Source organism: Cnephaeus nilssonii, assembly GCF_951640355.1.
Source record: "Cnephaeus nilssonii genome assembly, chromosome: 14".
NCBI lineage: Eukaryota > Metazoa > Chordata > Mammalia > Chiroptera > Vespertilionidae > Cnephaeus > Cnephaeus nilssonii.
Window position 1 is genome coordinate 27,811,138 of NC_137085.1, and position 20,791 is coordinate 27,831,928.

The following is a 20,791-nucleotide window of genomic DNA, read 5'->3' on the forward strand; positions in this document are numbered from 1 at the left end:
ATCGTCAGCCTCCCCACACTCCTCCCGCACTGCCCTGTACCGCTTGCTCTAGTGGTAGATGGATGTCCCTGGGGGTCCCCCTCCTCACCGGGTTCATCTGCCGTGCTATCTCTTCCCGACCACGTCAGCCGCTCTGAGCCCCCTCAATTTGTGCTTTTTTTCCTACAAGTACCCCAAACAGCATTTTCTTTCCAAAATTTCTAACACATTTTAGACACATATTACTTAGTTTAGTAAATTTTTTTTTAATTCAAAAGTTATAGAATTTCCCATATAAACAAATTTCTCCAAACAGTGGGGAGGCAGACTCCAGGTCAGTATGGGAAAGAAAACAACTTTCCAGCAGGTAGGTCTGTCTGGAGTTGGAATGGTGGCGAGGGCTCCACCACAGGAGGTGCACGTGGCGCTAGAACTATGATGTAGGTGGCGTTCAGTACAGGACGGCCTGGGCCAGACCACCAGCTGAGCCTGCGGAATCTTGCATCCTGTTTCCCTGGCATCTTTAATGAGGACTCGTTTCAGGAGAAACAGCATTTTCTTGATGTTCCCAGGTTTCCTTCTGCTCTGGGTGTCAGCCGCTTGGAAGCTGCAACTCCCAAGGGCTGTCTGCCTGTTGCCATCTCCTCCCTGCCTCTCCTGGGGGGCACAGCTCCAGGAAGGCTTTTCCGACGGGTGCTGTCAGGGCTGACCCTGGGACCACCCTGTGCTTTCTCTGCTCCCCACCCCTCCACCTGCAGCCTCAGGACTCTACATCCAGAGCAGTGAGGCGCTGCATGTCATCACCAATGTGATCCACGCTAATGGGGACAGAGGCATCACGGTAGCCCAGAGCAGCCAGCTCACCCGTGTGGCTAACAACAGCATCTCCTGCAATCGCCAGAGTGGGGTCAAGGTCGAGGCCCAGTGCAAGGTAGAGCTCCGGGGCAATGGTATCTATGACAACAGAGGCCACGGCATCATCACCAAGGGTGACAGCACCATCGTCATCGAAAATGACATCATTGGCAATCGGGGCAGCGGGCTGCAGCTGCTGCCCAGGTCTGACACTAAGGTGAGTGTGTGTGTGTGTCCCATGTGGGGCCAACACAGGGCACAGCCCTGGGAGAGCTCTCTTGCCTTCTCAGCCTGGAAGACAAAGATGGGACTTCACGCAAGAGGGGACATATAACTGAAGGATGAATCAGAGTTACCAGCAGGAAGCTAGGGTGGGGGTGCCACCTGGGGTATCTTGAGGGTCTCCAGGTCAAGGTCAGGGCTGTTCTGGATTTCTGCTAACAGAATAATCTCACACGGGACCCGATATGTGGTATGGTAGGTGTTTAGTGAGGAAAGGAGTCTTGCCTCGGGGCCTTTGCACACACTGTTCCCTGTGGACCCAGGACACTTCCCCCTCTTTTTCTATCGCAGTCCTACAGCTTGGCTCTGGCTTTTTTCAGGAAGCCCTCCCTGCGCCCCTAGGCTATTGAGGCACCCCTTTTCTGGACTTGAAGGTGCTTATGTCCACCCCCACCTCAGAGAGCACTTACCATGGTGCTTTGTAAATGTTCCTTTGCTTTTCTGTCTCCCAATGGGACAGTGAGCTCTGAGTTCACTTTTTATGCAAAGCACTGTGCCGGGTGCTAGGCTTTCAAAGTTGAGCCAGTCCCTGCCCATGTGAATGATGATCCCAAGGCCTCTTCAACTGTGTGGCGTCATGACTAGTGACTTAGGCAAGCAGTAAAGACGTCCTTGGCTTTGAGTCTGAGCTGTGGAAGCTGTTGCCTCAGTTGGGTTTCCGTGGGCCTTGGCCTCTGGCACCACTTCCTCTCTCTGCCGGGCCTTTGCACGTTTTTTCTTCTTCCTAGAACATCCCTGCCTTGCTCTGTACCTGATAAACTCCTACAGCTTACCCATCACCTCTTCCAGGAAGCCTTCCCTGCTCCCCGCTTACCCCGCTGTTTGCCTCGATATCCCTTCCCTGAGCTCCCATGGCTCACTGCTCATCGACCTAGCATGCTCTTGTGAAACACTTACCTGGCTCCCCTACCAGTGTGACAAGCTGTCTGCCTCTCCCAGGTAATAAAGAACCGGATCCATTCATTTCGGGCCTACGGCATCGCAGTGCGGGGCCGCACCAAGGCTCTGGTGCAGGAGAACATCTTCTTCCAGGGAAAGGCCAACAAGACCATCTTCCAGCAGATCTCAAACAATCGAGAATGCATCATGCAAAACAACAAGTTCTTGGTCTTCAAGAAAAAGTATGTGCCTAAACCAATTTTCTAGAACCTCAGTGAGGTCACTAGAGAAGCCAGGCCCAGTGATTCGGGCTGCCCTTGCTCTGCTCCCTGCAGTCCTGCCAGCTTTCGGCTCTGGCCAGATCAGGGCCTGGGCTGAGGAGCTGCACTTAACTCCCTTGGGAGGAAACAAGCTTTCATAGCAAGGGGTATGTGATTTCAAATCTCAGCTCTGCCGGTTACTGGCTATGTGACCTTGGGCAAGTTACTCAATAACTCTGAGCCTTAGTAAAATCTAGTTAGCCCTGACCAGGTGGCTCAGTTGGTTGGAGCATTGTCCTGTACACCAAAAAAAAAAAAAAAAAAAAAAAAGGTTGCGGGTTTGGTTCTCAGTAAGGGCATATACCCAGGTTGCAGGTTCGATCCCCAGTTGGGGCGTGTACAGGAGTTAACGGATGGATGTTTCTTTCTCATATCAATGTTTTCTTTTCTCTCTCTCTCCCCCTTCCTCTGTAAAAATCAATAAAAACGTATTTTTGGATGAGGATTTAAAACGTAGATATAGCTATAGCTATAGCTATAGATATAGATATAGATATAGATATATAGATACAGATATCATACAGAATGTAGTCTTTTGAGTCTCCTCAGCCGAATGTCCTGAGATTTGCACATGGTGTCGCCTCTGTTATTCCTTCTTTTTCTTGCTGAGTTGTGATCTATTGTATGGGTATAACACATACTGGTTTTCCATTCATTAGCTGTAGTTTTTAGTTTGTGGTGATTGTAAATAAAGATTCTGTCAATTTTCATGGTTATCCAGCTAGGGTGGGGAGAAGGGCAAATGAAAGAGAAAAAAAGAAAGCCACTGATCTTATCCAGATCCTTATCAAGAGGGGAGATTGGGGCTGCTAAAGGGAACTTGCCCAAGGTCACATGCAAAATTGAAGGCACACCTGGAACTAGAATGCAGGACTTCTGCCCTTTAGCTTCACCAGCTTGGGAGACAAAAACTACAGCTAGATTTAAACACCTGCATCCAGTGAGCTTGAGCCAAAGGTAAGATTTCAGGCATTCAGACAAGCTGTACACTCTTAGAGTCTGTTATCATTTTGCATCTCCAGGTCTGATACATGGCGGCTCATGAACCCACCAGCACGCCCTCACCTTGAAAACTCTCTCCGAGGCCCTTCTGCAGCCCACAGCGGGCAGAAGGTGACCGCCATGGCGACCAGGATCACGGCCCGTGTGGAAGGTGGGTACCACAGCAACCGCAGCGTCTTCTGCACTATCCTGTGAGGATGGAGAGCCACAGGGCGGGGCAACTAGAGCGCTGTCCAGAGACTCTGCGAGCAGCAACCACTCACCGTTCTCGGGCTCAGGCCGACAGTGCCAGCTGAGCCAAGAGGTGAGGCCTTCGGGATGGCAGAGGCGTCGAGTCTGAGAAGGCTCCAGATCCTTTCACCACGCCCCTGGGAAACAGGCTCCTAGGCCTCCTGGGGACTAAGGACAAGGGACCTCCAAAACCCTTCAGCTCCACCGCCCTCAGTAGGAAGGCACTTGGGTGTTTCTCAAAGAAAGAAGGAACAGACTGGGTTTCCAGTCCCTCCAGCTCCTGTAGGTTATGAGGAGTTGAGGAGAATCCGTGCTGAAGCTGCGGTCAGGTTTCCTGTTTGAGTTACAGGGAGCTAACTGCGTCTCACACACACCAAGCAGCCTCTCGGGGAAGAGATCCACTCCTGAGCGAGGGAAGTAATTCCAGTGAGGTGGAGACAGCTGCCCCAGGACGTCCCCTTCCTGACTCCCTCTGTCCCTCCAGGACACCCCACACCCTCCCAGCTCCCTGCAGGGGCTGGAGGAGTTGAGTTTGGTTTCCTTAAGGACGTTGTTTTATACTTAAATATGGGCCTGTGATGGAGGAGGGGCTTAGGACAGGGAGCCCCTCTTAGGCTGACCTAGGGATGACAAGGGACATGTCGAGAACAAGAGGGGCTTCCTTCCTTGCAGTGGCTCGGTGCCAGCCTGGGCAGTGCAGGGACACACAACTCCCCTCTACCCTCCAGGAGCTCCCAAGCTCGGGAGGACGTTAGCTTGGTGCCTGCTGCACAAGGATTCACACCTCACAAGCACAGCCACACCAATGGCCCCCTCCTGGGCACCAGACTGGTGGAGGTGCAGGTGCCTAGGGCCCCTCGTCTGTGTCCATGTTCTCATGGACATCCACCTGCCTTTGCTGACCCTTATGTGCCTTGGCTCATGCTCTCCCCTTCCTGGCATGCTCTTCTCTCCCTGTCCAGGTCCCACCCTTACACGTGTAGCTCAGACACTGCCATCTCCACAGAGCACTCACCTCCCTCCAGGTGACGGTGCTCTTCCTGCTGAGCCACCCGTCCTTTCCCGGCCCCCTCAGGTACGGAGCACTTTCCGCCTGGTGTTATCCAGGTCCATCCCTGTCCCACTCACCTGCATAGGGCCCCATCTCACTGTCTTTGTTCCCCGTACCCAGCCTAGGTCTGGGGTAGGGTCTGTAGCCTGAGTGGGCAGAGGAAGGCCAGTTGCCAAAGGGCTTCACTGAGCTGTACTGTGAGTGTCAAGGTTCTAGGCGGGCTCAGACCCTGCCCTGGCTGTTTGAGGAAGGGGGTTGGATGCAGGAGCCCCGGTACCTGAACGATCCCCTTCCACTCGGCCTTTCATGCCAGGCCTTCACCAGCCTGTTGGGGTCGCTGTCGTGCACCTCACCAATGGCTTCCCAGGCTCCTTTTGCCAGGCCCTTGGTGCTGCTCTCCCAGGTCCCAGGTGGGGTGGGAGGGGGCTGGAGGGAGCCAGGAGCACTGGCTTCTTGAGGACTCCAGGCACGAGCACTGGTCCCTTCCATCCCCACTGTCCTTTGCACTTCTCTGGTGGCCCTAATGTGAGTCGCTGTACAAAATGCTGCCTTTATTATTTTGTAAGAAATGACTTTTCTGTGAACCAAGCGCTTATGAAAATCTCAGCAACTAAAATAAAGTTCTATATTTTAAGAGAGGCCATTTTGGGGGACTTTCCTTGGTTGGATATATGCTGGCGTTCCCAGGCAGCTGGATGCAGACCTGTACTGCTCGCCTTCCCGAGGCTTCCTCTGAAGGAGATGCAATGGAATCCCAGGCCCACCCTGTCCTTTCAGCTTGTTCCCACCGCAGTTCCAGTTTCCAAGGTCTGTTTCCTGTCAGGGGGGGTGTTGTGGCCCTGCCTCCCGGCTGTGGGCTTTGTGAAGATCAACAGTAGCAGTCCCTGGTGTGGGCACATGACAGTTTGCAGACTCCACGTGCCTGCCTCTGGAGTCCCCCAGTCCCCTCTGCCCCCCAGGGCTGGCCCGAGGAGCAGGCAAGCCTCGGATGGCGGCGGCCAGGGCCGCCCGAGGCTCAGGTAACGAGGGCCGGCGGAAGCTTGCACTGCCTGCAGTGGCAGCAGCAGAGGTATGATGGGGTGTCACCTTCCCTTGATCGCCAGGTTGCCTCCCGCCCCTGAGGGCTCCTGGACTATGAGAGGGGACAGGCGGGGCTGAGGGAACCCCCCTCCACTGCATGAATTTTCATTCACTAGGGGCCTCTAGTAAAAAAATAAATACGATTCCATTATTCTGCAAGTGTTTATCTCCGAATAGCCCTGCCAAGGAAAGAAGGTGCAATTTCATGTACTATGACGCATTCAACATACACTACCTGCGTCAGGCACTGTGCTAGCTGCTTTTAGGAGACTAGTTCGAGTTGAACAAGGGCCCTCTTGAGCCTTTTAACCCACAAGCCCCTTATGTACAGAAATGTGCTTTTCAACCTCTGGGAATGCACCGCCTACATTTAGTGAGGTACACCTGTTGTCACCCAGGATGAGTACCTGCCATCCTAGACTCTTCCCTATCAATACCACTGCTCTGTGTGAGTGATGAGTGACTGGAGACAGGCTGCTTCCTCTGGGACAAAGGTGGTTCAGAGGCCTGGTCACATGCTGTGACCCAATCATTCCTGGAAATTCCAAGTGACCGCCCCTCAGAATCTAAGAAACATTCACGAAAACACATTCTACCCTATAAGCGCATTAGTTCTTTTCCCAGAGACAGATCAGGAATGCAGAGTCACATACTTGATTTTCACAACAGGTTAGATCAGGAAACACAAGAGGCATTTAGGTTTCCTGCTCACACCTCTGCAGGAGACAACGGATGCTACAAATGCCCACTACCTAGGATCAGACACGAATGAGACAAACCGGAGAAGTGCATGAAAAATACACACGTAGGCATGGCCTCGCTCCAGAAGTGGCTCTCATAACAGCACCCCAGAGCTTGAAGAAATACAAGGATACCTGTCAAGTGAATCATCTAAGACTCACTTCCACCATCTTCCCTGATGGATGGCCCAGCTGCTGCATAGACTTCTTCCTTTCTCATTTTCAGAGAGATGAATTCTGTCTTCCTTCCTTCACTGCTCCTCGCTCCCCAGCACTGAGCACCACAAACCTCAGCTGCTCCCAAAAGCGCCTTGAAGATCTGAGTCTGCATGTTAGCCACGTACCCAAGTCTCCGTATCACATTCCCATTCCCCATAGCACCCCTTGGGACACTGGCTTCTCCATCTCCCCCCGGGCAGACAGGCAGTTGGCAGTCAGAATCCATTCCCATCTCCTTCAGGTATGCCTTCCTGTAACTAGAAGCCCGAGAGCTGAAACCTATTTCCAAGACTCCCTTGCTGCTAGGATTCTAGATGCAAATTAGGTTCCTACATAAGCACCCACAGAAGAAGCAACATGGAAACCAGCTTCTTGATCTTTTGGTTACTTGTGCTGACAAGGCAAGGGGGTGGAAATGTGGGTATTAAAAGCATGGGTGGCTGAACTCAGTGTCCAGTCACAGCTTCGTGAATTCAAGCAGTTGTGGGGCAGAGTGGTTTCCTGATGCCTGGATGGCAACCCAGCAGTGTGTTCTGCACTGAGCAGTTGTGATGGCAACCTCCCGATTCCCATCCTGCACCCTTTAACAACTTCACAGCTTACCATGTAGTAAACTCCTTTCTTCTTAAGAGTATGTGGAACAATTAGTTTTCTCTGAGACCTTTTGGCTCTGGCTTCCCAAGCCCCACCTCCCACATCACCACATGTGAACCGACACGAGAAGCATCTGCCATTTATAATCACAGCAACACCGAAGGAGGGAGACAAAGTCCAATGTGGTGGTCACTTTGTTTTTGCTTAAGACAAGCACGACTGAGAGGCTGGCTTGTGGCTTCATACCCATGCCAGAGCAAGGCTTCTTCCCCCCCGCTTTTTAAAACCGAAAATGGAAATGAACAGAGGAAGTGGCTATGATGTGGCCAAGCTTCTCTGTCTGGAAAGCACACCTCTACGTGATTCTCCTCCGCTTTGACTGGCGGTCCAAGGTCTGGGCTGGAGGCAGCGGGACGGACAGAGTACCCAGTCTGTGCTCCTCCTCCCTGCCGGCTGCCAGAGACACCTTTCTCTTAGCGATCTTCAGCCTCATGGCTTTTGCTATCTCGAGCATCCTGAGGAACACACACACAAAACAAATGGAGTCTCCTCAGTGTCACTGCTCAGGGAGGGTGGCAGAAGGGAGCGGCGTACTGGTGCTCCAGGCTATGAAGACAGAATCCCCAAAGTGACCCCCAGGAGAGGCAGATGAGATCCACCGAGAGCCTTCAAACAGGCAATTTCATTTTCATGTGTGGCCGTTAGAAAATATCCTTATAGGTGATTACAACCCAGGTTCTCTGTCTAGATCCTGTTAATAAACTTGGTTTACTTCCTACAACCAGGATTGAACACTTGCTAGAAGTGTGCTGAAACAGCCTCTAAGTACCTTCTGATTTTCACCATCAATGCCTGTGAGAATGCAGCACTGGTGGACAGCCGTCGGAATAATCCCTCTGTGGACTGCTAGGGCCAGAGAGGTGTTTACAGGCTCTCTTGAACATCAGGGTCCTTGGGTGTCAGATGCCCCTATAGGATCCAGCATTCGGAATCCTGGGAATCCTGCTCCTCCTCAGCTTGAATCCCTTCTGAAAGGTCATCTCTGCCAACTCTCCCAGCCCAGGAAGAGCGGCCCCAGCATGACATCCCTGCCAAACAGCGGCCCCACCATCTGGCAGCCCCTTCCATCTGACTCTGAGAAAGGTCTTTTTGCTAAGATGAAATTGGGTTCTTGTAACTTCCACCCTGGGTTCCACCCCTCAGGACCATACAGACTCTCCCAGAGAAAGGTATTTGGAGACCGGAGGCTGCCTGGTTACACAGGACAGAATGCTATGGGAAGGCTCAGGTGTGAAGCCCAACAATTCCCCTCTGAGTTGTGTGACCTCATCTATTACAATCATTTACGCACTGACAACTGTCCTCTTGTCCCAAGTCTTTTCCCTACTAAAAGTCCCCAGTTCTCCTGATGGAGCCTCGTGCTTTCCAGCAGTACTAGGAATACAGCAAGGCATCCTAAAGAGCTTTCTATTCTGTGTGCTCACCTTTTCTCACTGAGCTTCAGGTCCCTCTGTAACACTGTCAGGTCAATCTGGAAGTCGTTTATATGCAAGGCGAGTATGATCACATATGCAATGATCTTTGCCTTCATAGAATCGGAAATAAAGTTGTGTAAACTGCAAAATCAATGACAATAAGAGACCAAAAATTAAACTCGAAGATGATTTCTTCAAGAGCAAAATAAAAACATCCAAACCCGTTCCCATAGGTACTTAATGTCGTCCCCATCTTGGGGAGAAGAAATGAATTCAAGCGACTCCTTGTCCTTCAAGGTGCCCAAGCCATCATACAGAGAACAGTGAGCCAATCCCAGTGCTCCCTCCAAGGGGGACAGAGAAGGCCACACCTACCGCCCCAAGCACAGTGAGAGCCCCACGACTGGTGAGACCCTCGCGCCTGCCTGCCTGCTCAGCAGAGCTGCCAGGAAAGTAGTCACCCACGCTCAGTTGCTGATGATTCTTCCAAGCACTCAGAGCAGGAAACACATTCCAAGCAAACTGCCAGAAGGAAACCCAGGCGCATTGCTTGGGGATCCTTCCCACAAATCACCACATAGGCCTATCCTCTCCTGCAACCCTGCCTTTCCACAGAACACCAGTTCTGTGGGACATTAAGAAGGGCTCCTTGAAAGGAGTGTGTCAAGTGAAGTTAGTCTTCGTTGCTGGACATCCCTCGGGGAAGTGAACTTCTCCGGGGGGAGGAGAGCACGTCCTGTATAGTGTTTCCTAAACCTACTTGACCCAGGGCCACTCCAATGGCAGTGCTCCCCTCAGCACAGCAGCTCTGTGGATGTGGCCTTCAGCCAAGCTCCTACTCTCCACTCTCCCCACCCTCCCCACTCTGCTCTCTCCTTTACAGGCAGAGCCAAATAGGTCACCCCCCTGACCTGCCATTGTTGTAGGTCACGCAGGTAAAGTGCTTCAGCAGTTTGGTGGTGATGATGTGTGGAATTCCAGGTCCCAGGGCACCTACAACACAAAGGAGTTGGGTCATTTTCTGTCAGAACCTTCAGGCCACATGTCCTCCATGAGCTGGGAGAAGAAGCCAACAATTCGCCTGTGTTATTAACAAAGCCATGTGGCAAGAGAAGCAGGGCCCCCAAAACAAAATGGCTACTTTTCAATGAAAATATGTTTCTGTCAAATGAAACTGCCCCAGAGACATCTGTGAAGGGGCGACAACAAGAAAGAAAAATGAGGCCTAAAGACACAGAATTCATAAAATGTAAAAAAGTAAAGAAGATTGTAGGGAAAGCCCAGGGAGAGGGAAAGCAGGGGAGATTGGAATGTGAACATAAGAATTAATTTTAACCAAGTACCGAAAAACAGACGCTCCGATGCCCAATCACAGTAATAAAACTGCACACACCTTGTACCTAAAACCCCAGGGGCCTCCCGCTGCCTTTCCAACTCCGGCTGGATGGATGTGGAAGCCATGGCTCCGGGTGGAGGGGACACTGGGGTTACTGGCAGAAACTGGCTCTCTCTTCTCCCAGTCAGAAATAAGCTGACACAACACAAACCAGTCATGAGCCTTCATGAGCAAGGCCAACTTTTCACCCTCTTTGATGTTTGTCTAACAGCCCCTTACAATTTCACTTGATAGTATATTTTGCCTCGTGCAGAACAGAAGTGAATGTCAGTTCTGAACAATCATATAACCTATCCTGTCCCCACGTGCAGATGAGAAAGAGCCTGGAGAGTCCTCTCGGCATGTCAGTCGTACCAATAGGAATCTCACTGTGACACGGTTAAAAATAAACACCCGACCCACCCACATTCCCATTTTCTTCTGGTCTAAGAATTACAGGCAAATAACAAACTGGAACTGACTAAAATCAAATGTCTAACGTGGACTCACTTTTCCGCTTAATAACTTTCTGTGCTCGAAACTTGATGAGTGTGTCCAGAAACCATATGCATCGGGCCTGGCGGTCTCGGCTCTCCTCATTTGATGGCAAAGACTTCAGCGCTTCTATGACAAAGGAGCAGTGGCTAGAACAAGGGAGGGGGAGGGGAGAATGTGTGCTGTAAGACCGGCTCTGTCAGGAGCCATTCACCCCTCACAATCAGAACAGCAGGCACCCCTCACACCTGGTACCCCTCACACATACTCTCAGGCCAGCACTTGGGCTCCCGGAGACCATCAGTGCCAAGCATAACATTGGGGGATACAGTCCATCTTGAGCTCCCAGTCCAACTATGAGGCTTCGCCACCCTCTGCCCAGCCACAGGTTCCATGCACTCAGAGGCCAACTCTCTCCCTTGAATGCCATCCACAGCCTTGGGACAACAGGTCTAGAAGCCCAAACATTTATGAAAACACTGGCTCGTTCATGTTCAATGCTGAACAGTGATCCTCAATGACTGATACCCAAAGGTCTGCTTCATGCCTGACTACTGCTGTGTCCCAACATTACTCCCTCAGACACTCCATCCACCCAAGTCGGAGTACCTGTTCTCTTCGATCATCTTCAGTATTTCTTCTGATGTGACATTCCTGAAAGCTTCAGATGGGCTCTTAAGAGCTTCATACTCCGCAGGGGAAAGAACCAATTACTGGTCAAGAGCACAATCTGACCAAGATGGAAACATCTAACTAGCTAGATCATCTTCTAGGGGCCTCATTTTAGAGATGGGAAAGCTGAGGTTCAGAGAGGGAAAGATCACACAGCACTTGGGGCAGAGCTCAGGGACTCAGCTCTCCAGACTCCCAGCCCAGACCTCATTCCCTGTCTGGGCTTTTCTGCCTTCTCATCACAAAGTCACTGTAGGCATTTTCCATCTCATTGGACTCACAAGTAGGGAATTTTACATTTCAACCCTTATTTTACAAAATCAGTCTGCCCTAGACTTTGGGCATTGGCTGACTTAAAGTCATATTTGGACTATTCACAGAGAGTGAACCCCACAGGGCTGAACTGTGGATGTTTGGCATTTTGCTGAGGAATGGGTCTGAATCCCAGGGGCTGAGAAGTTGGTTTGGAGCAGGACCCTCAGCTAGTCAGGAAGCATAGCTGACTCCCCAGCAACAGCATTGGGCAACTGCGAAGGTCAGGATGTAGCTTCTGTGAGTGACATGGGACCAGACCCCTCAGAAAGCCTGGCTGTGCCATCATGTGCGCACATTCTAACTTGTGAAATAAGGTAGCATTTCCACCAGAAGAAGGATACGGTCTTCAAATTTATACACGTCTTCAGGCTTGGCTGCATCCGCGTGGCAGGGAGGAAGGCAGAGGGAGTCATCTTGCAAGTTATCGTGGAGGGCATCATTGACCAGAGCTTTTCAATAAAGGAAGAGTCAGTGTGAGCATCACTCTGTTAAGCATCAGATTCCCCAACATGCTCTGCAACCTGTGCACACAGGATTATAACCAGCCCAGAAACCTCTAATCTGAATGCTCCCGCCAATGAGGCCAGATCTCCCATCAGGCTGACAGCTCCAGCACCACGATGTCCACTCATGACACAAACCGAACTGGGCCTAGAGAAGGTGCATCCACGTGGTGTCCCCTCAAGTAACTTGCAGTACAGTCGGGAGAGAGGTGAGCTAATAAGTATTTACAATACAACATGAGAAACTAAAATAAATAGCCTTTAATGGCTTAACTGCCAGAAAATTTCTCTACATACTATGAAAAGAAATCAAATTCTAAAACTGTAACTACCACACAGAAGTAACCATGTAAAAATTAAGTATGCATATAGACAAAGACAGAGAGGAAAACGGGAAAATTTTAACAGTTGATGAGAAAATAGGTGAATCATTTTTCTTTTTAAATGTCCTAAAATAGCTGAAAGTAAACTGAACAAAAATATTCCAAAATTTACTTAGACGTTAAAATATGTCTTTGAATGAACAAAGACATATTTCTATATTCCTGGATGAGAAAATATAATATTGTAAAGATGTTGATTCTCCCCATATTAATCCCAACTGTATTTTGAAGGAACTTGACAAAAGAATCTTTAAGATTACCTGGAAGAAAAAGCATGCTCCAGCAACTAAGACATTTGTGAAAAATAAGGAGGTGGGGGAAGGATGAATCTGCCCTATCAGACAATAAACTGGATGAGGAGGCCACTATAATCGAGAGCCTGCTGGAATGCTGGGACAAAACACAACTCAGAATGCGGCAAATGGTAAATATGACTTTTAAAATTCTCTTTTACAAAGGATGGAGTTGGGGACTAGCTAATCAATGGGAAAACATAAGATTAGGTCTGTACCGTATGCCAAAAAAAATATTCTTCATTAAGCTTTAGACACAAAAATAAAATTATGAAAGTATGAACAAAAACATAGAAAATATTTCTGTTATTATAGGGTATGGAAAGATTTTCTAAAAATTACTAAAATTCCATTTTAATAGAAAAACTCTTATGTAAACTTTCTCTTATGTTCTTATAATGCATTTGAACAATGAAGATATTTTTTAAATAATACAATTAAATATTCAAGCTTCTGCCCTGACCGGTTTGGCTCAGTGGATAGAGCGTCGGCCTGCTGACTGAGGGGTCCCAGGTTCAATTCCGGTTAAGGGCATGTGCCTTGGTTGTGGGCACATCCCCAGTGGGAGGTGTGCAAGAGGCAGCTGATTGATGTTTCTAACTCTCTATTCCTCTCCCTTCCTCTCTGTAAAAAATCAATAAAATATATATTTTTTTAAAAATTCAAGCTTCTGCCGAAACCGGTTTGGCTCAGTGGATAGAGCGTCAGCCTGCGGACTGAAGGGTCCCAGGTTCGATTCCGGTCAAGGGCATGTACCTTGGTTGCGGGCACATCCCCAGTAGGGGGTGTGCAAGAGGCAACTGATCGATGTTTCTCTCTCATCGATGTTTCTAACTCTCTATCCCTCTCTCTTCTTCTCTGTAAAAAATCAATAAAATATAAAATAAAATAAATTCAAGCTTCTAAGGAATTTAGTAGGAAAAAACCCACTGACCCTAAAGTGAAACACTCTCCCGAGGCTCAGTTCATCATCACACCAGCCTTACTGACCAATGCAGACTTGAAGCCCTCTCTCTCCTCTGTGCCCTGCAGGCTGTAACCCCGGCACCAATAGTGTGCCCATACCCATTCCCTGGCCTGTCTCCTCCATGGCTGTGAGCTCACCGAGAGCAGGCCATGTCATGTTTCTTAGTACTTCCTGAGTTGGTTCCCGCAATGGCCCTCAGCGAGAGAGGAAGAAATCCAGCCCTAACTGCCATCACTTCCATCTATTGGGGTGGGTAAAAGATCTCAAGAGAAGAGAAAACTGTCTCTGTGAGCAGATTCTTACCCCAAGTTCCAGATGCTTACCAGTCACACCCTTTGTATCAATAATACTCTCTGCGGCTTTAGCTACTGCACGGTTTAAAGATTCATTGCCAACTCTGTTCATTCTCCTGGAGTTCAGAGCCCGCTTCTGTTTGGTGGTACCAAAGGCTTCAATGCAAGAGTCCATCTGGGCAAGAGACAAATTTGATTACTGGGGTCAGGCCAGGCACTGCTACTCCTAGCTATGTGACCACGGGGAAACTGTCAGCCTCTCTGAGCCTATAAAGTGGGCTGAATTATAGCTGTCTACCACACAGGCTTGTTGTAAGAATCAAATGATATCAACAGATCTGAAGGACTTGCTTTGTAAATAGGAATGGGCCATATACAAATCAACAGCCTTCATCTGTAAATGTAAAGACTTGCCCTGGCCAGTGTGGCTCAGTTGGTTGAGCACCGCCCCATGCACCGAAGGGTAACTGGTTTGATGTCCAGTCAGGGCACATATTCAGGTTGTGGTTCTATTCCTGATTGGGCTTTGTACTGAAGGCAGCCAATCGATGTTTCTCTTTCACATCAATGTTTCTCTCTCTTTCTCTCTTTTCCTCTCTAAAATTCAATTAAAAAATATATAAATATATATATATATATATATATATATATATATATATATATATATATATATATAAATGTAAAGACCTGACTAGAATTAGGATTGATAAATCTTTGGCACGCAGTTTAACATTTTCCAATCCTACACCCATAACAGCTATTGCTAACAGAGCACTCACTCTTTCCCTCTGAGCCGGAAGATAGCCTCACACCCCTTCTCAATACAGTGCTCCAGGCAGCACTGAAGATGCAATCAATTTGACATCTTGGGGTGAGATGAGCTTTGTAGGAACATTCTACATTGAAAATCCTAAAGTTCACTTTGTTTTCATATGAAAATATCCAGGCTACAAACAATATTCTCTGAAACTTGTATTAAATCTTAAAAAACATGTGTTATGCTACACCTCTATCAGCCCAGAGAACCAGTTCAAAACATTGGTACAGAGCTGTGTAGAGCTGCCCCATATAGGTGGACTGTTCCCTATGAGGCTGATGAGGCTTGTGCAGGTATGAAACTGTCCAGACAACCCCAGAATGAATGAGCTGGGAGCAGCGAGGGAACCCTGTGTTCAGCCAGCTCATTTTACTGATGGAGAAATCCTTACCCAAGGCCTAGAAGGAACTTGCTTAACGTCCCACATCTTAGTTCCATCACACTTACCTTATCTCTAAAAGTTTTGCTCTCACTCTCTCGAGTCAATTCACTCTCAACTGATTCATCTATCAAAACACAAAACAAACAAAAACAGGGGGGAAAGCAAACTGTAAGGCCACAGATAGCAATAGTGTTTGGTATTCATTTAACAGTTAATCTAAGAAACTCAGATTTCTTTACTCCAGGACTTCCCAGACTTCACTTAACATGAGTGTATACTGAACATTTAGTATTCAGCTTTAGTTACACTTAGAAAATTTGGAGAATTAAGGAGTCAAATGAAGGAGCTGTTTGGTCCAGCCTCTTCAATAAGGAAATACAAGGCCTCCAAATTAAATGGCTTGCCCCAGGTCAATATGCTGGATATAATAAACCAATATTTACAAATTTCTTCCTTTATAAAATAAAGATTTGTTTAATCAATGAGTTAATGAATAACTTTCTTTGTGTCCTTAAAAGAAGAGCATTTGGATATTTTTAAATATAGTTACATTTGTTTGCAAAGCAAGGAATTCTTAACCTAGAGACTATGGTCTCCTAGGAAACTCACAGATGGGCTTTGGAACTCAAGAGCATCATCCAAAAAGTTGGCGGCTCAATTCCGGCACATACCTAGATTGCAGGTTCAATCCCAATTGGGGCATGTGTGGGAGGCAACCAATCAATGTATCTCTCTCACATCAATGTCTCTCTCCCTCCCCCTCGCTCCCTCCCCTCCTTCCCTTCCACTCTCTCTAAAAATCAATGGAAAATATATCCTCCAATGAGGATAACCAAAAACTTGTTCCAATAAAAAACAAAACTAACAGAAAGACACCCTTTTAAAAATAACTATAAAATGTGTTTTAAAATAAAAAACTCATACCAACGCATCCAGCAAACCTAAAGCATGCAGCATTTCTTTGAGCCTTGATTGGGACCTACCTGAAAACAGTGGCTGCATGTTGAATAATTCAGCATCATATACTTCCATTTGGCCAGAGGTCTTGTTCAAAATTCCCACGAAGTGTCTGAGTAAAGAAGGAATAATACCAGTGACAATGGGTTATTCAAATGGTATTGTTTATACAACTTCCCTTTCCCTGCTTAAAAGTTCTCAACATTCTTTCTGCCCCAGTACACCTGAGGAATGCACCACTTGCTCAGAAGAAACAATAATCCCCCCGAGCAGCCATTCTCTGCATGGGGAGGGTTCATGATGTGGTTCTGGGGGGGTAAAAGCTACAGGTGATCCTGGCAGCTGATCACATTTGGGCTCACGGCTGCAGTGGAAAGCCCTTTGGGGATGTAAGAATGCAGAATTACACTAGAATTTACAGCACACATAAATTTTATGGAGGCAGAGACAAGTAAAGCCTTGGTGGTTATGGGAAGCGGACCAGTCTGAACTAGAGAATCTTTGTAAAGGGATGATGCAGTGTTAATAGTTTTCAGCATATACTCATTAATCTGACTTCTACCAGGGTGGTTCAGTGGGCTCTGAAAGGGCCTTGTTTGTGATGACTGCTGTGTACCGTCACAGGGACACTGTCTGCATTATGCCAGCCCCAGCCAGTTATAGACTGTTCAGGCTGGGCACTCTTCATTGTAGGGGAGTCGGGGGCATGGGGCAGGGAGAGATTTGGAATCAATGAAGGGCAAAGTTGCCCCAAATCAGCCAATCAGCAGCAGGCAGCGCTGGACAGAAACCACAGAGCCTTTGACACTACCAAATCCTTTTCCTATAGTTAGTCCTAAAGCAAATTTTTGGCAAGCTTTGGAATAATCATCATACATTCCATATTAACTAAGATAGCTGCCTTTTGGAAACAAGATTATAAATACGTCCTGGGGAAGTAATGTACAGTATGGTGACAGTAGTTAATACTGTATTGTATATTTGAAAGTTAAGAGAATAAATCTTAAAAGTTCTCGTCACAAGAAAAAAATTTGTAACTGTGTGGTGATGGATGTTAACTAGACTTATTTAAGTGACCATTTTATTATATATAGATCTAATCATTATGTCGTATACCTGAAACTAATATAATGTCATATGTCAATTATATCATAATTTTTAAAAAATTTTTAAAAATACTACAATTAAATGAGGTTTTTTTAGGAAATTCAACAAAAGCAAGTCAACTTTCTTTTCAAGAACGTCTACATTAAAAAAAAAAAAAAAAACCCTAAAAGAACGTCTACATGCTGGTGTGAGGGGCCCTGGGTCCGGGAACACAGACACTTGGTAAACCTCTCTAGATCTCCCCACTGCCCTTAAAGGCTGAGAACAGCAGTGCCAGGGCCACTACCACTCCCCTCCCCTTCCAGCCGCCCCTTCCCCTGTCCCTACCTGCACAGAGTGTTGCATTTGAGTGCTCCAGACCCAAAGTTGGTTCCCACATAGGAAAGTCTGTCTGTTTCAGCTGCCTAAAATGCAGAGAAAAGCTCCATTACAACCAATGTTGAAAGGTATTAAGCATCTTACCTCTCTTTCCCACATTTGCCAAAAGCTTTAGAATCCAAACACAGTGGATTGGAACTAGAGACTCTCTGGGAGACGATCTAGCCCCACCATCGCTCAGTAAATCTGGGGTGCCCGTGCGGGAAAGACAGGAGGACTTTAGAAAAGGAAGCCCCAGGCAGTGCTGGTTTCTAGTTGGTCTGAAAAGTTCTTGGGGAATCTGCACCACAGGACTTGGGAGAGAGGCCTTGGGCTCTCCTCGCTTATAGACATGCAATCAAATGATCCTGCAGGCAACCTCCAGGGTTGGAAGTTCAAGCCCTTCTTAAACCCATTTGCCCACCTCTCCTACGATTGCTCCTTACATGCTCTTAGGAAATGGCTGATTCATTCCTCAAATACAACCAAGCTTTGCTGCTTCTCTATGTTCGTCCTTGTTATCCTTTTCACCTGGAATACTGAGCCTCAGCTGTCAAACCCTCCTCCATCCTTTAGAGCTCAGCTCCATGTACCCTCCCCAGGAAGACATTCTAGCAAGCAGGGACTTAGACTCTGCCTTGTACTTCCCCTCCCTCAGGCCCTGAGCTTTGTCTACTTGTATGAGTGTCCCTCACATCCAGTTCTCACCTCTCTAGAGTTCTCTATACCATTCGTGGTAAAATCTCAAAGAACTCTCTAGAGCAGTGGTTCTAAATCCAAGGAAATCCCCCTTCCAGGGGCATCTGGGAATGTCCGACATTCTGGTTGTCACAACTAGGAGGTGCTATTCACATATAGTGGGTAGAGGCCATGGAAGTTACTAAACATCCTGTGATACTCGGGGCTGCCCCCACAACAAAGAATTATCTGGGTCAAAATGTCAATATCGCCAAGGCTGAGAAACCCACAGAGTGGGGCCAGGTCTGATTTAGCTGTTTCCCTAGCAGCTTATGGCACAGGACCACAGAAGGTGCTCAATAAATGCTTGTTGAATGAACTTAGGAATGAAAGGCCATCAGTTCACCAAAAGTACGAAACTGAATGGAGCCTGTCCCCACACCCCAACCTGCTGAGGCTCAGAAGAGTTCTTTAAAGGCACCTTTGCTATCTCCCCCCCTCTCTCCTCTTACTCACTCCCACATCCACCACACCCAAGAGGTCAAGGGAGGCCTCAGAGTGGAGGCAATTGGCCACTGCAGCACTTACCAGGATCCGCTGGCTCTTCTTCCTGGGATTCGTGGAGTCCTTGTTCTTGTACAAGCTAAAGCGCATGTTATCAGGATTCTGCAGCTTGCCATTGGAGAACTGAACTGTAAGGTCACAGCCCAAGAATGAGATGCGATCCGAAAGAATCACGTTGGAGAATGGGGAGGAACTGGACTGTGACTGGGAAGGAGTGATCGGAGGGATGAGGATGGCAAGGTCCTGACCGGAAGTGGGACTGAAGGAGCACCTGGTCCACTGGGAGGAGGGGCTGGGGAGGTGAGGGGAGTGTGGAGGGGCTGCGGCAGGAGGGAATAACTAGGGGAAGGGGGCCGACCGAGGCGGCCTCGTCCAGACCTAGAGAAACAGGGGGTATCCCTGCCCAGCGGAGATAAGGAAACGGAGCAGTCCTAAGACCTGGTGAATGAGAGCATGACAAAATCCTGGGTAAATCCCTTGGGGAGGGGGTTGACTGGGATGTCCTCATCCAGGTATAAGGGGGTAACAGAAAGATGGTGGGATGACGGAGGAGCTCGGGCCGGGACCCAAGTAGCGGTGGACACTAAGGCGGGTGATGGGGGCAGGGGGAAGAGTCTTGGCCCAGCTGGGAAAGGGGCCGGCGGGAGGGCTGAGTCTAAAGGTACCGAGACGGAGGAGGGAGTTACGGGGGGTTCTGCTCCAGCTCCGCAGTCTTTACCCAGGACAGCTCTCTGGCTCTCGTCGGGCTCTCCACAGTACAGCCACTTCGCACTCGGCAGCACCTCCGCCGCCATGTCCCCTCTCTGGTCGCCAAGCCCAGGAATTAAAGTCTCAGCCACTAGCGCGTTGGTCACACGCGGAGGCAGCGCGGTGGGCCGGAAGAGGCGGGACGTCGCCGGCCGCGTGGCCCCGCCCCCACAAGACACCGCCCCCTCCGCACTCTTGCTCTGAACGGGGCGGGGCGCCATTCCCGCCCCGCCCATCACTCGCCCCGCCCCTCAGCGCGGAGAGGCGTGGTGTCCACTTAGTGCATCGCCCTAGCCTTGGCCTGCCTCTCCCAGGCGCTACACCTGCTTGACCCAACACTCCGCCTGCGCCTTTAAGAGTTGTAGGGGACAAGGGCCCGACACTCCTAAAAGTCTTGTAGTTTCTACCCAATAGTCACGTGGGGTTTCTTTTTGCTCAGCACAGACTAGATAGGGTATGATCTACCTCTCCTATGGTGACAAGTATATCTGATCAAAACCTGAAAGGCCAAGTTCAAATTTCGAATTCTCTGACAGGCACACCTTGAGCCCCAACTAAATGTGGCAGCTGGCAGACAGCAGTTGCTCTCTAGGGCCTCCACGCACACCTGTGGACTTCCGTCCTTAAGTCCAAGCTTCGTCCACAATGGTGCAAACAGCTCCCAGTCATGGTCATTCCTCAGGCCTAGTCATGCATACATCTGTGATCCAATCAACCCTTCAGGGATGGACCCTGGAAGAGGCCTAGCAGGCTCAAAGTTTTTAGAGAGAGTGGAAGAGAGAGGGAAAGACAGAGAGAAATATCAATGTGAGGGAAATATCGTGCCCTTGACAGGACTCGAACCTAGGATCCTTTGGTCCGCAGGCCAATGCTCTATCCACTGAGCCAAACCGGCTAGGGCCATAATTTCCTTTTGAGATGGTTCATTTTAAACATATAGAAATGCAACTGATTTCTGTGTGCTGACTTTGTAGCCTGGTACTTGCTGAATTTTATTAGTTCTAACAGATTTTTGTAAAATCTTTAGGGTTTTCTATATTTAAGATCCTATCATGTGCAAACAGATATTGCTTCTTTCTTTCCAATTCAGATGCCTTTTATTCTATTTCTTGACCAACTGCTCTAGCTAGAAATTCTATTAAATAGAAGTTGTGAAACTGGGCATTCTTTTTAAAAATA

At 48.5% G+C, this 20,791-nt stretch overlaps 2 protein-coding genes across 7 annotated transcripts in view; one reads left to right on the plus strand and one right to left on the minus strand.

Moving 5' to 3' along the window:
• FBXO10 (F-box protein 10) overlaps positions 1-5,237 on the plus strand; it is a 31,165-nt gene extending 25,928 nt beyond the window's left edge. For all 5 annotated transcript variants that reach the window (XM_079789863.1, XM_079789865.1, XM_079789866.1 and 2 more), the window contains 3 exons: positions 738-1,051; positions 2,056-2,237; positions 3,338-5,237. In XM_079789863.1, coding sequence (XP_079645989.1) covers positions 738-1,051; positions 2,056-2,237; positions 3,338-3,512 — 671 coding nt within the window. In that variant the 3' untranslated portion in view covers positions 3,513-5,237. The remainder of the gene's footprint in view (positions 1-737; positions 1,052-2,055; positions 2,238-3,337) is intronic.
• Positions 5,238-5,375: 138 nt separating this feature from the next.
• On the minus strand, positions 5,376-19,730 carry POLR1E (RNA polymerase I subunit E). Of its 2 annotated transcripts, XR_013814478.1 has the most exons (13): positions 19,584-19,730; positions 18,890-18,993; positions 17,594-17,670; positions 16,186-16,271; positions 15,268-15,326; positions 14,034-14,178; positions 11,906-12,013; positions 11,187-11,283; positions 10,593-10,726; positions 9,619-9,700; positions 8,717-8,848; positions 6,555-7,747; positions 5,376-6,431 (listed from the first exon to the last, which is right to left on the minus strand). XR_013814478.1 is itself a non-coding variant. In XM_079789868.1 (12 exons), exons 1-12 carry the CDS (start codon positions 19,657-19,659, stop codon positions 7,588-7,590), a joined length of 1,260 nt encoding a protein of 419 aa, XP_079645994.1. In that variant the 5' UTR covers positions 19,660-19,730; the 3' UTR covers positions 5,376-7,587. The 2 variants fall into 2 exon arrangements, 1 of the variants encoding a protein (XP_079645994.1); XM_079789868.1 differs by having other exon boundaries at positions 5,376-7,747.
• Between the last annotated feature and the right edge of the window lie 1,061 nt (positions 19,731-20,791).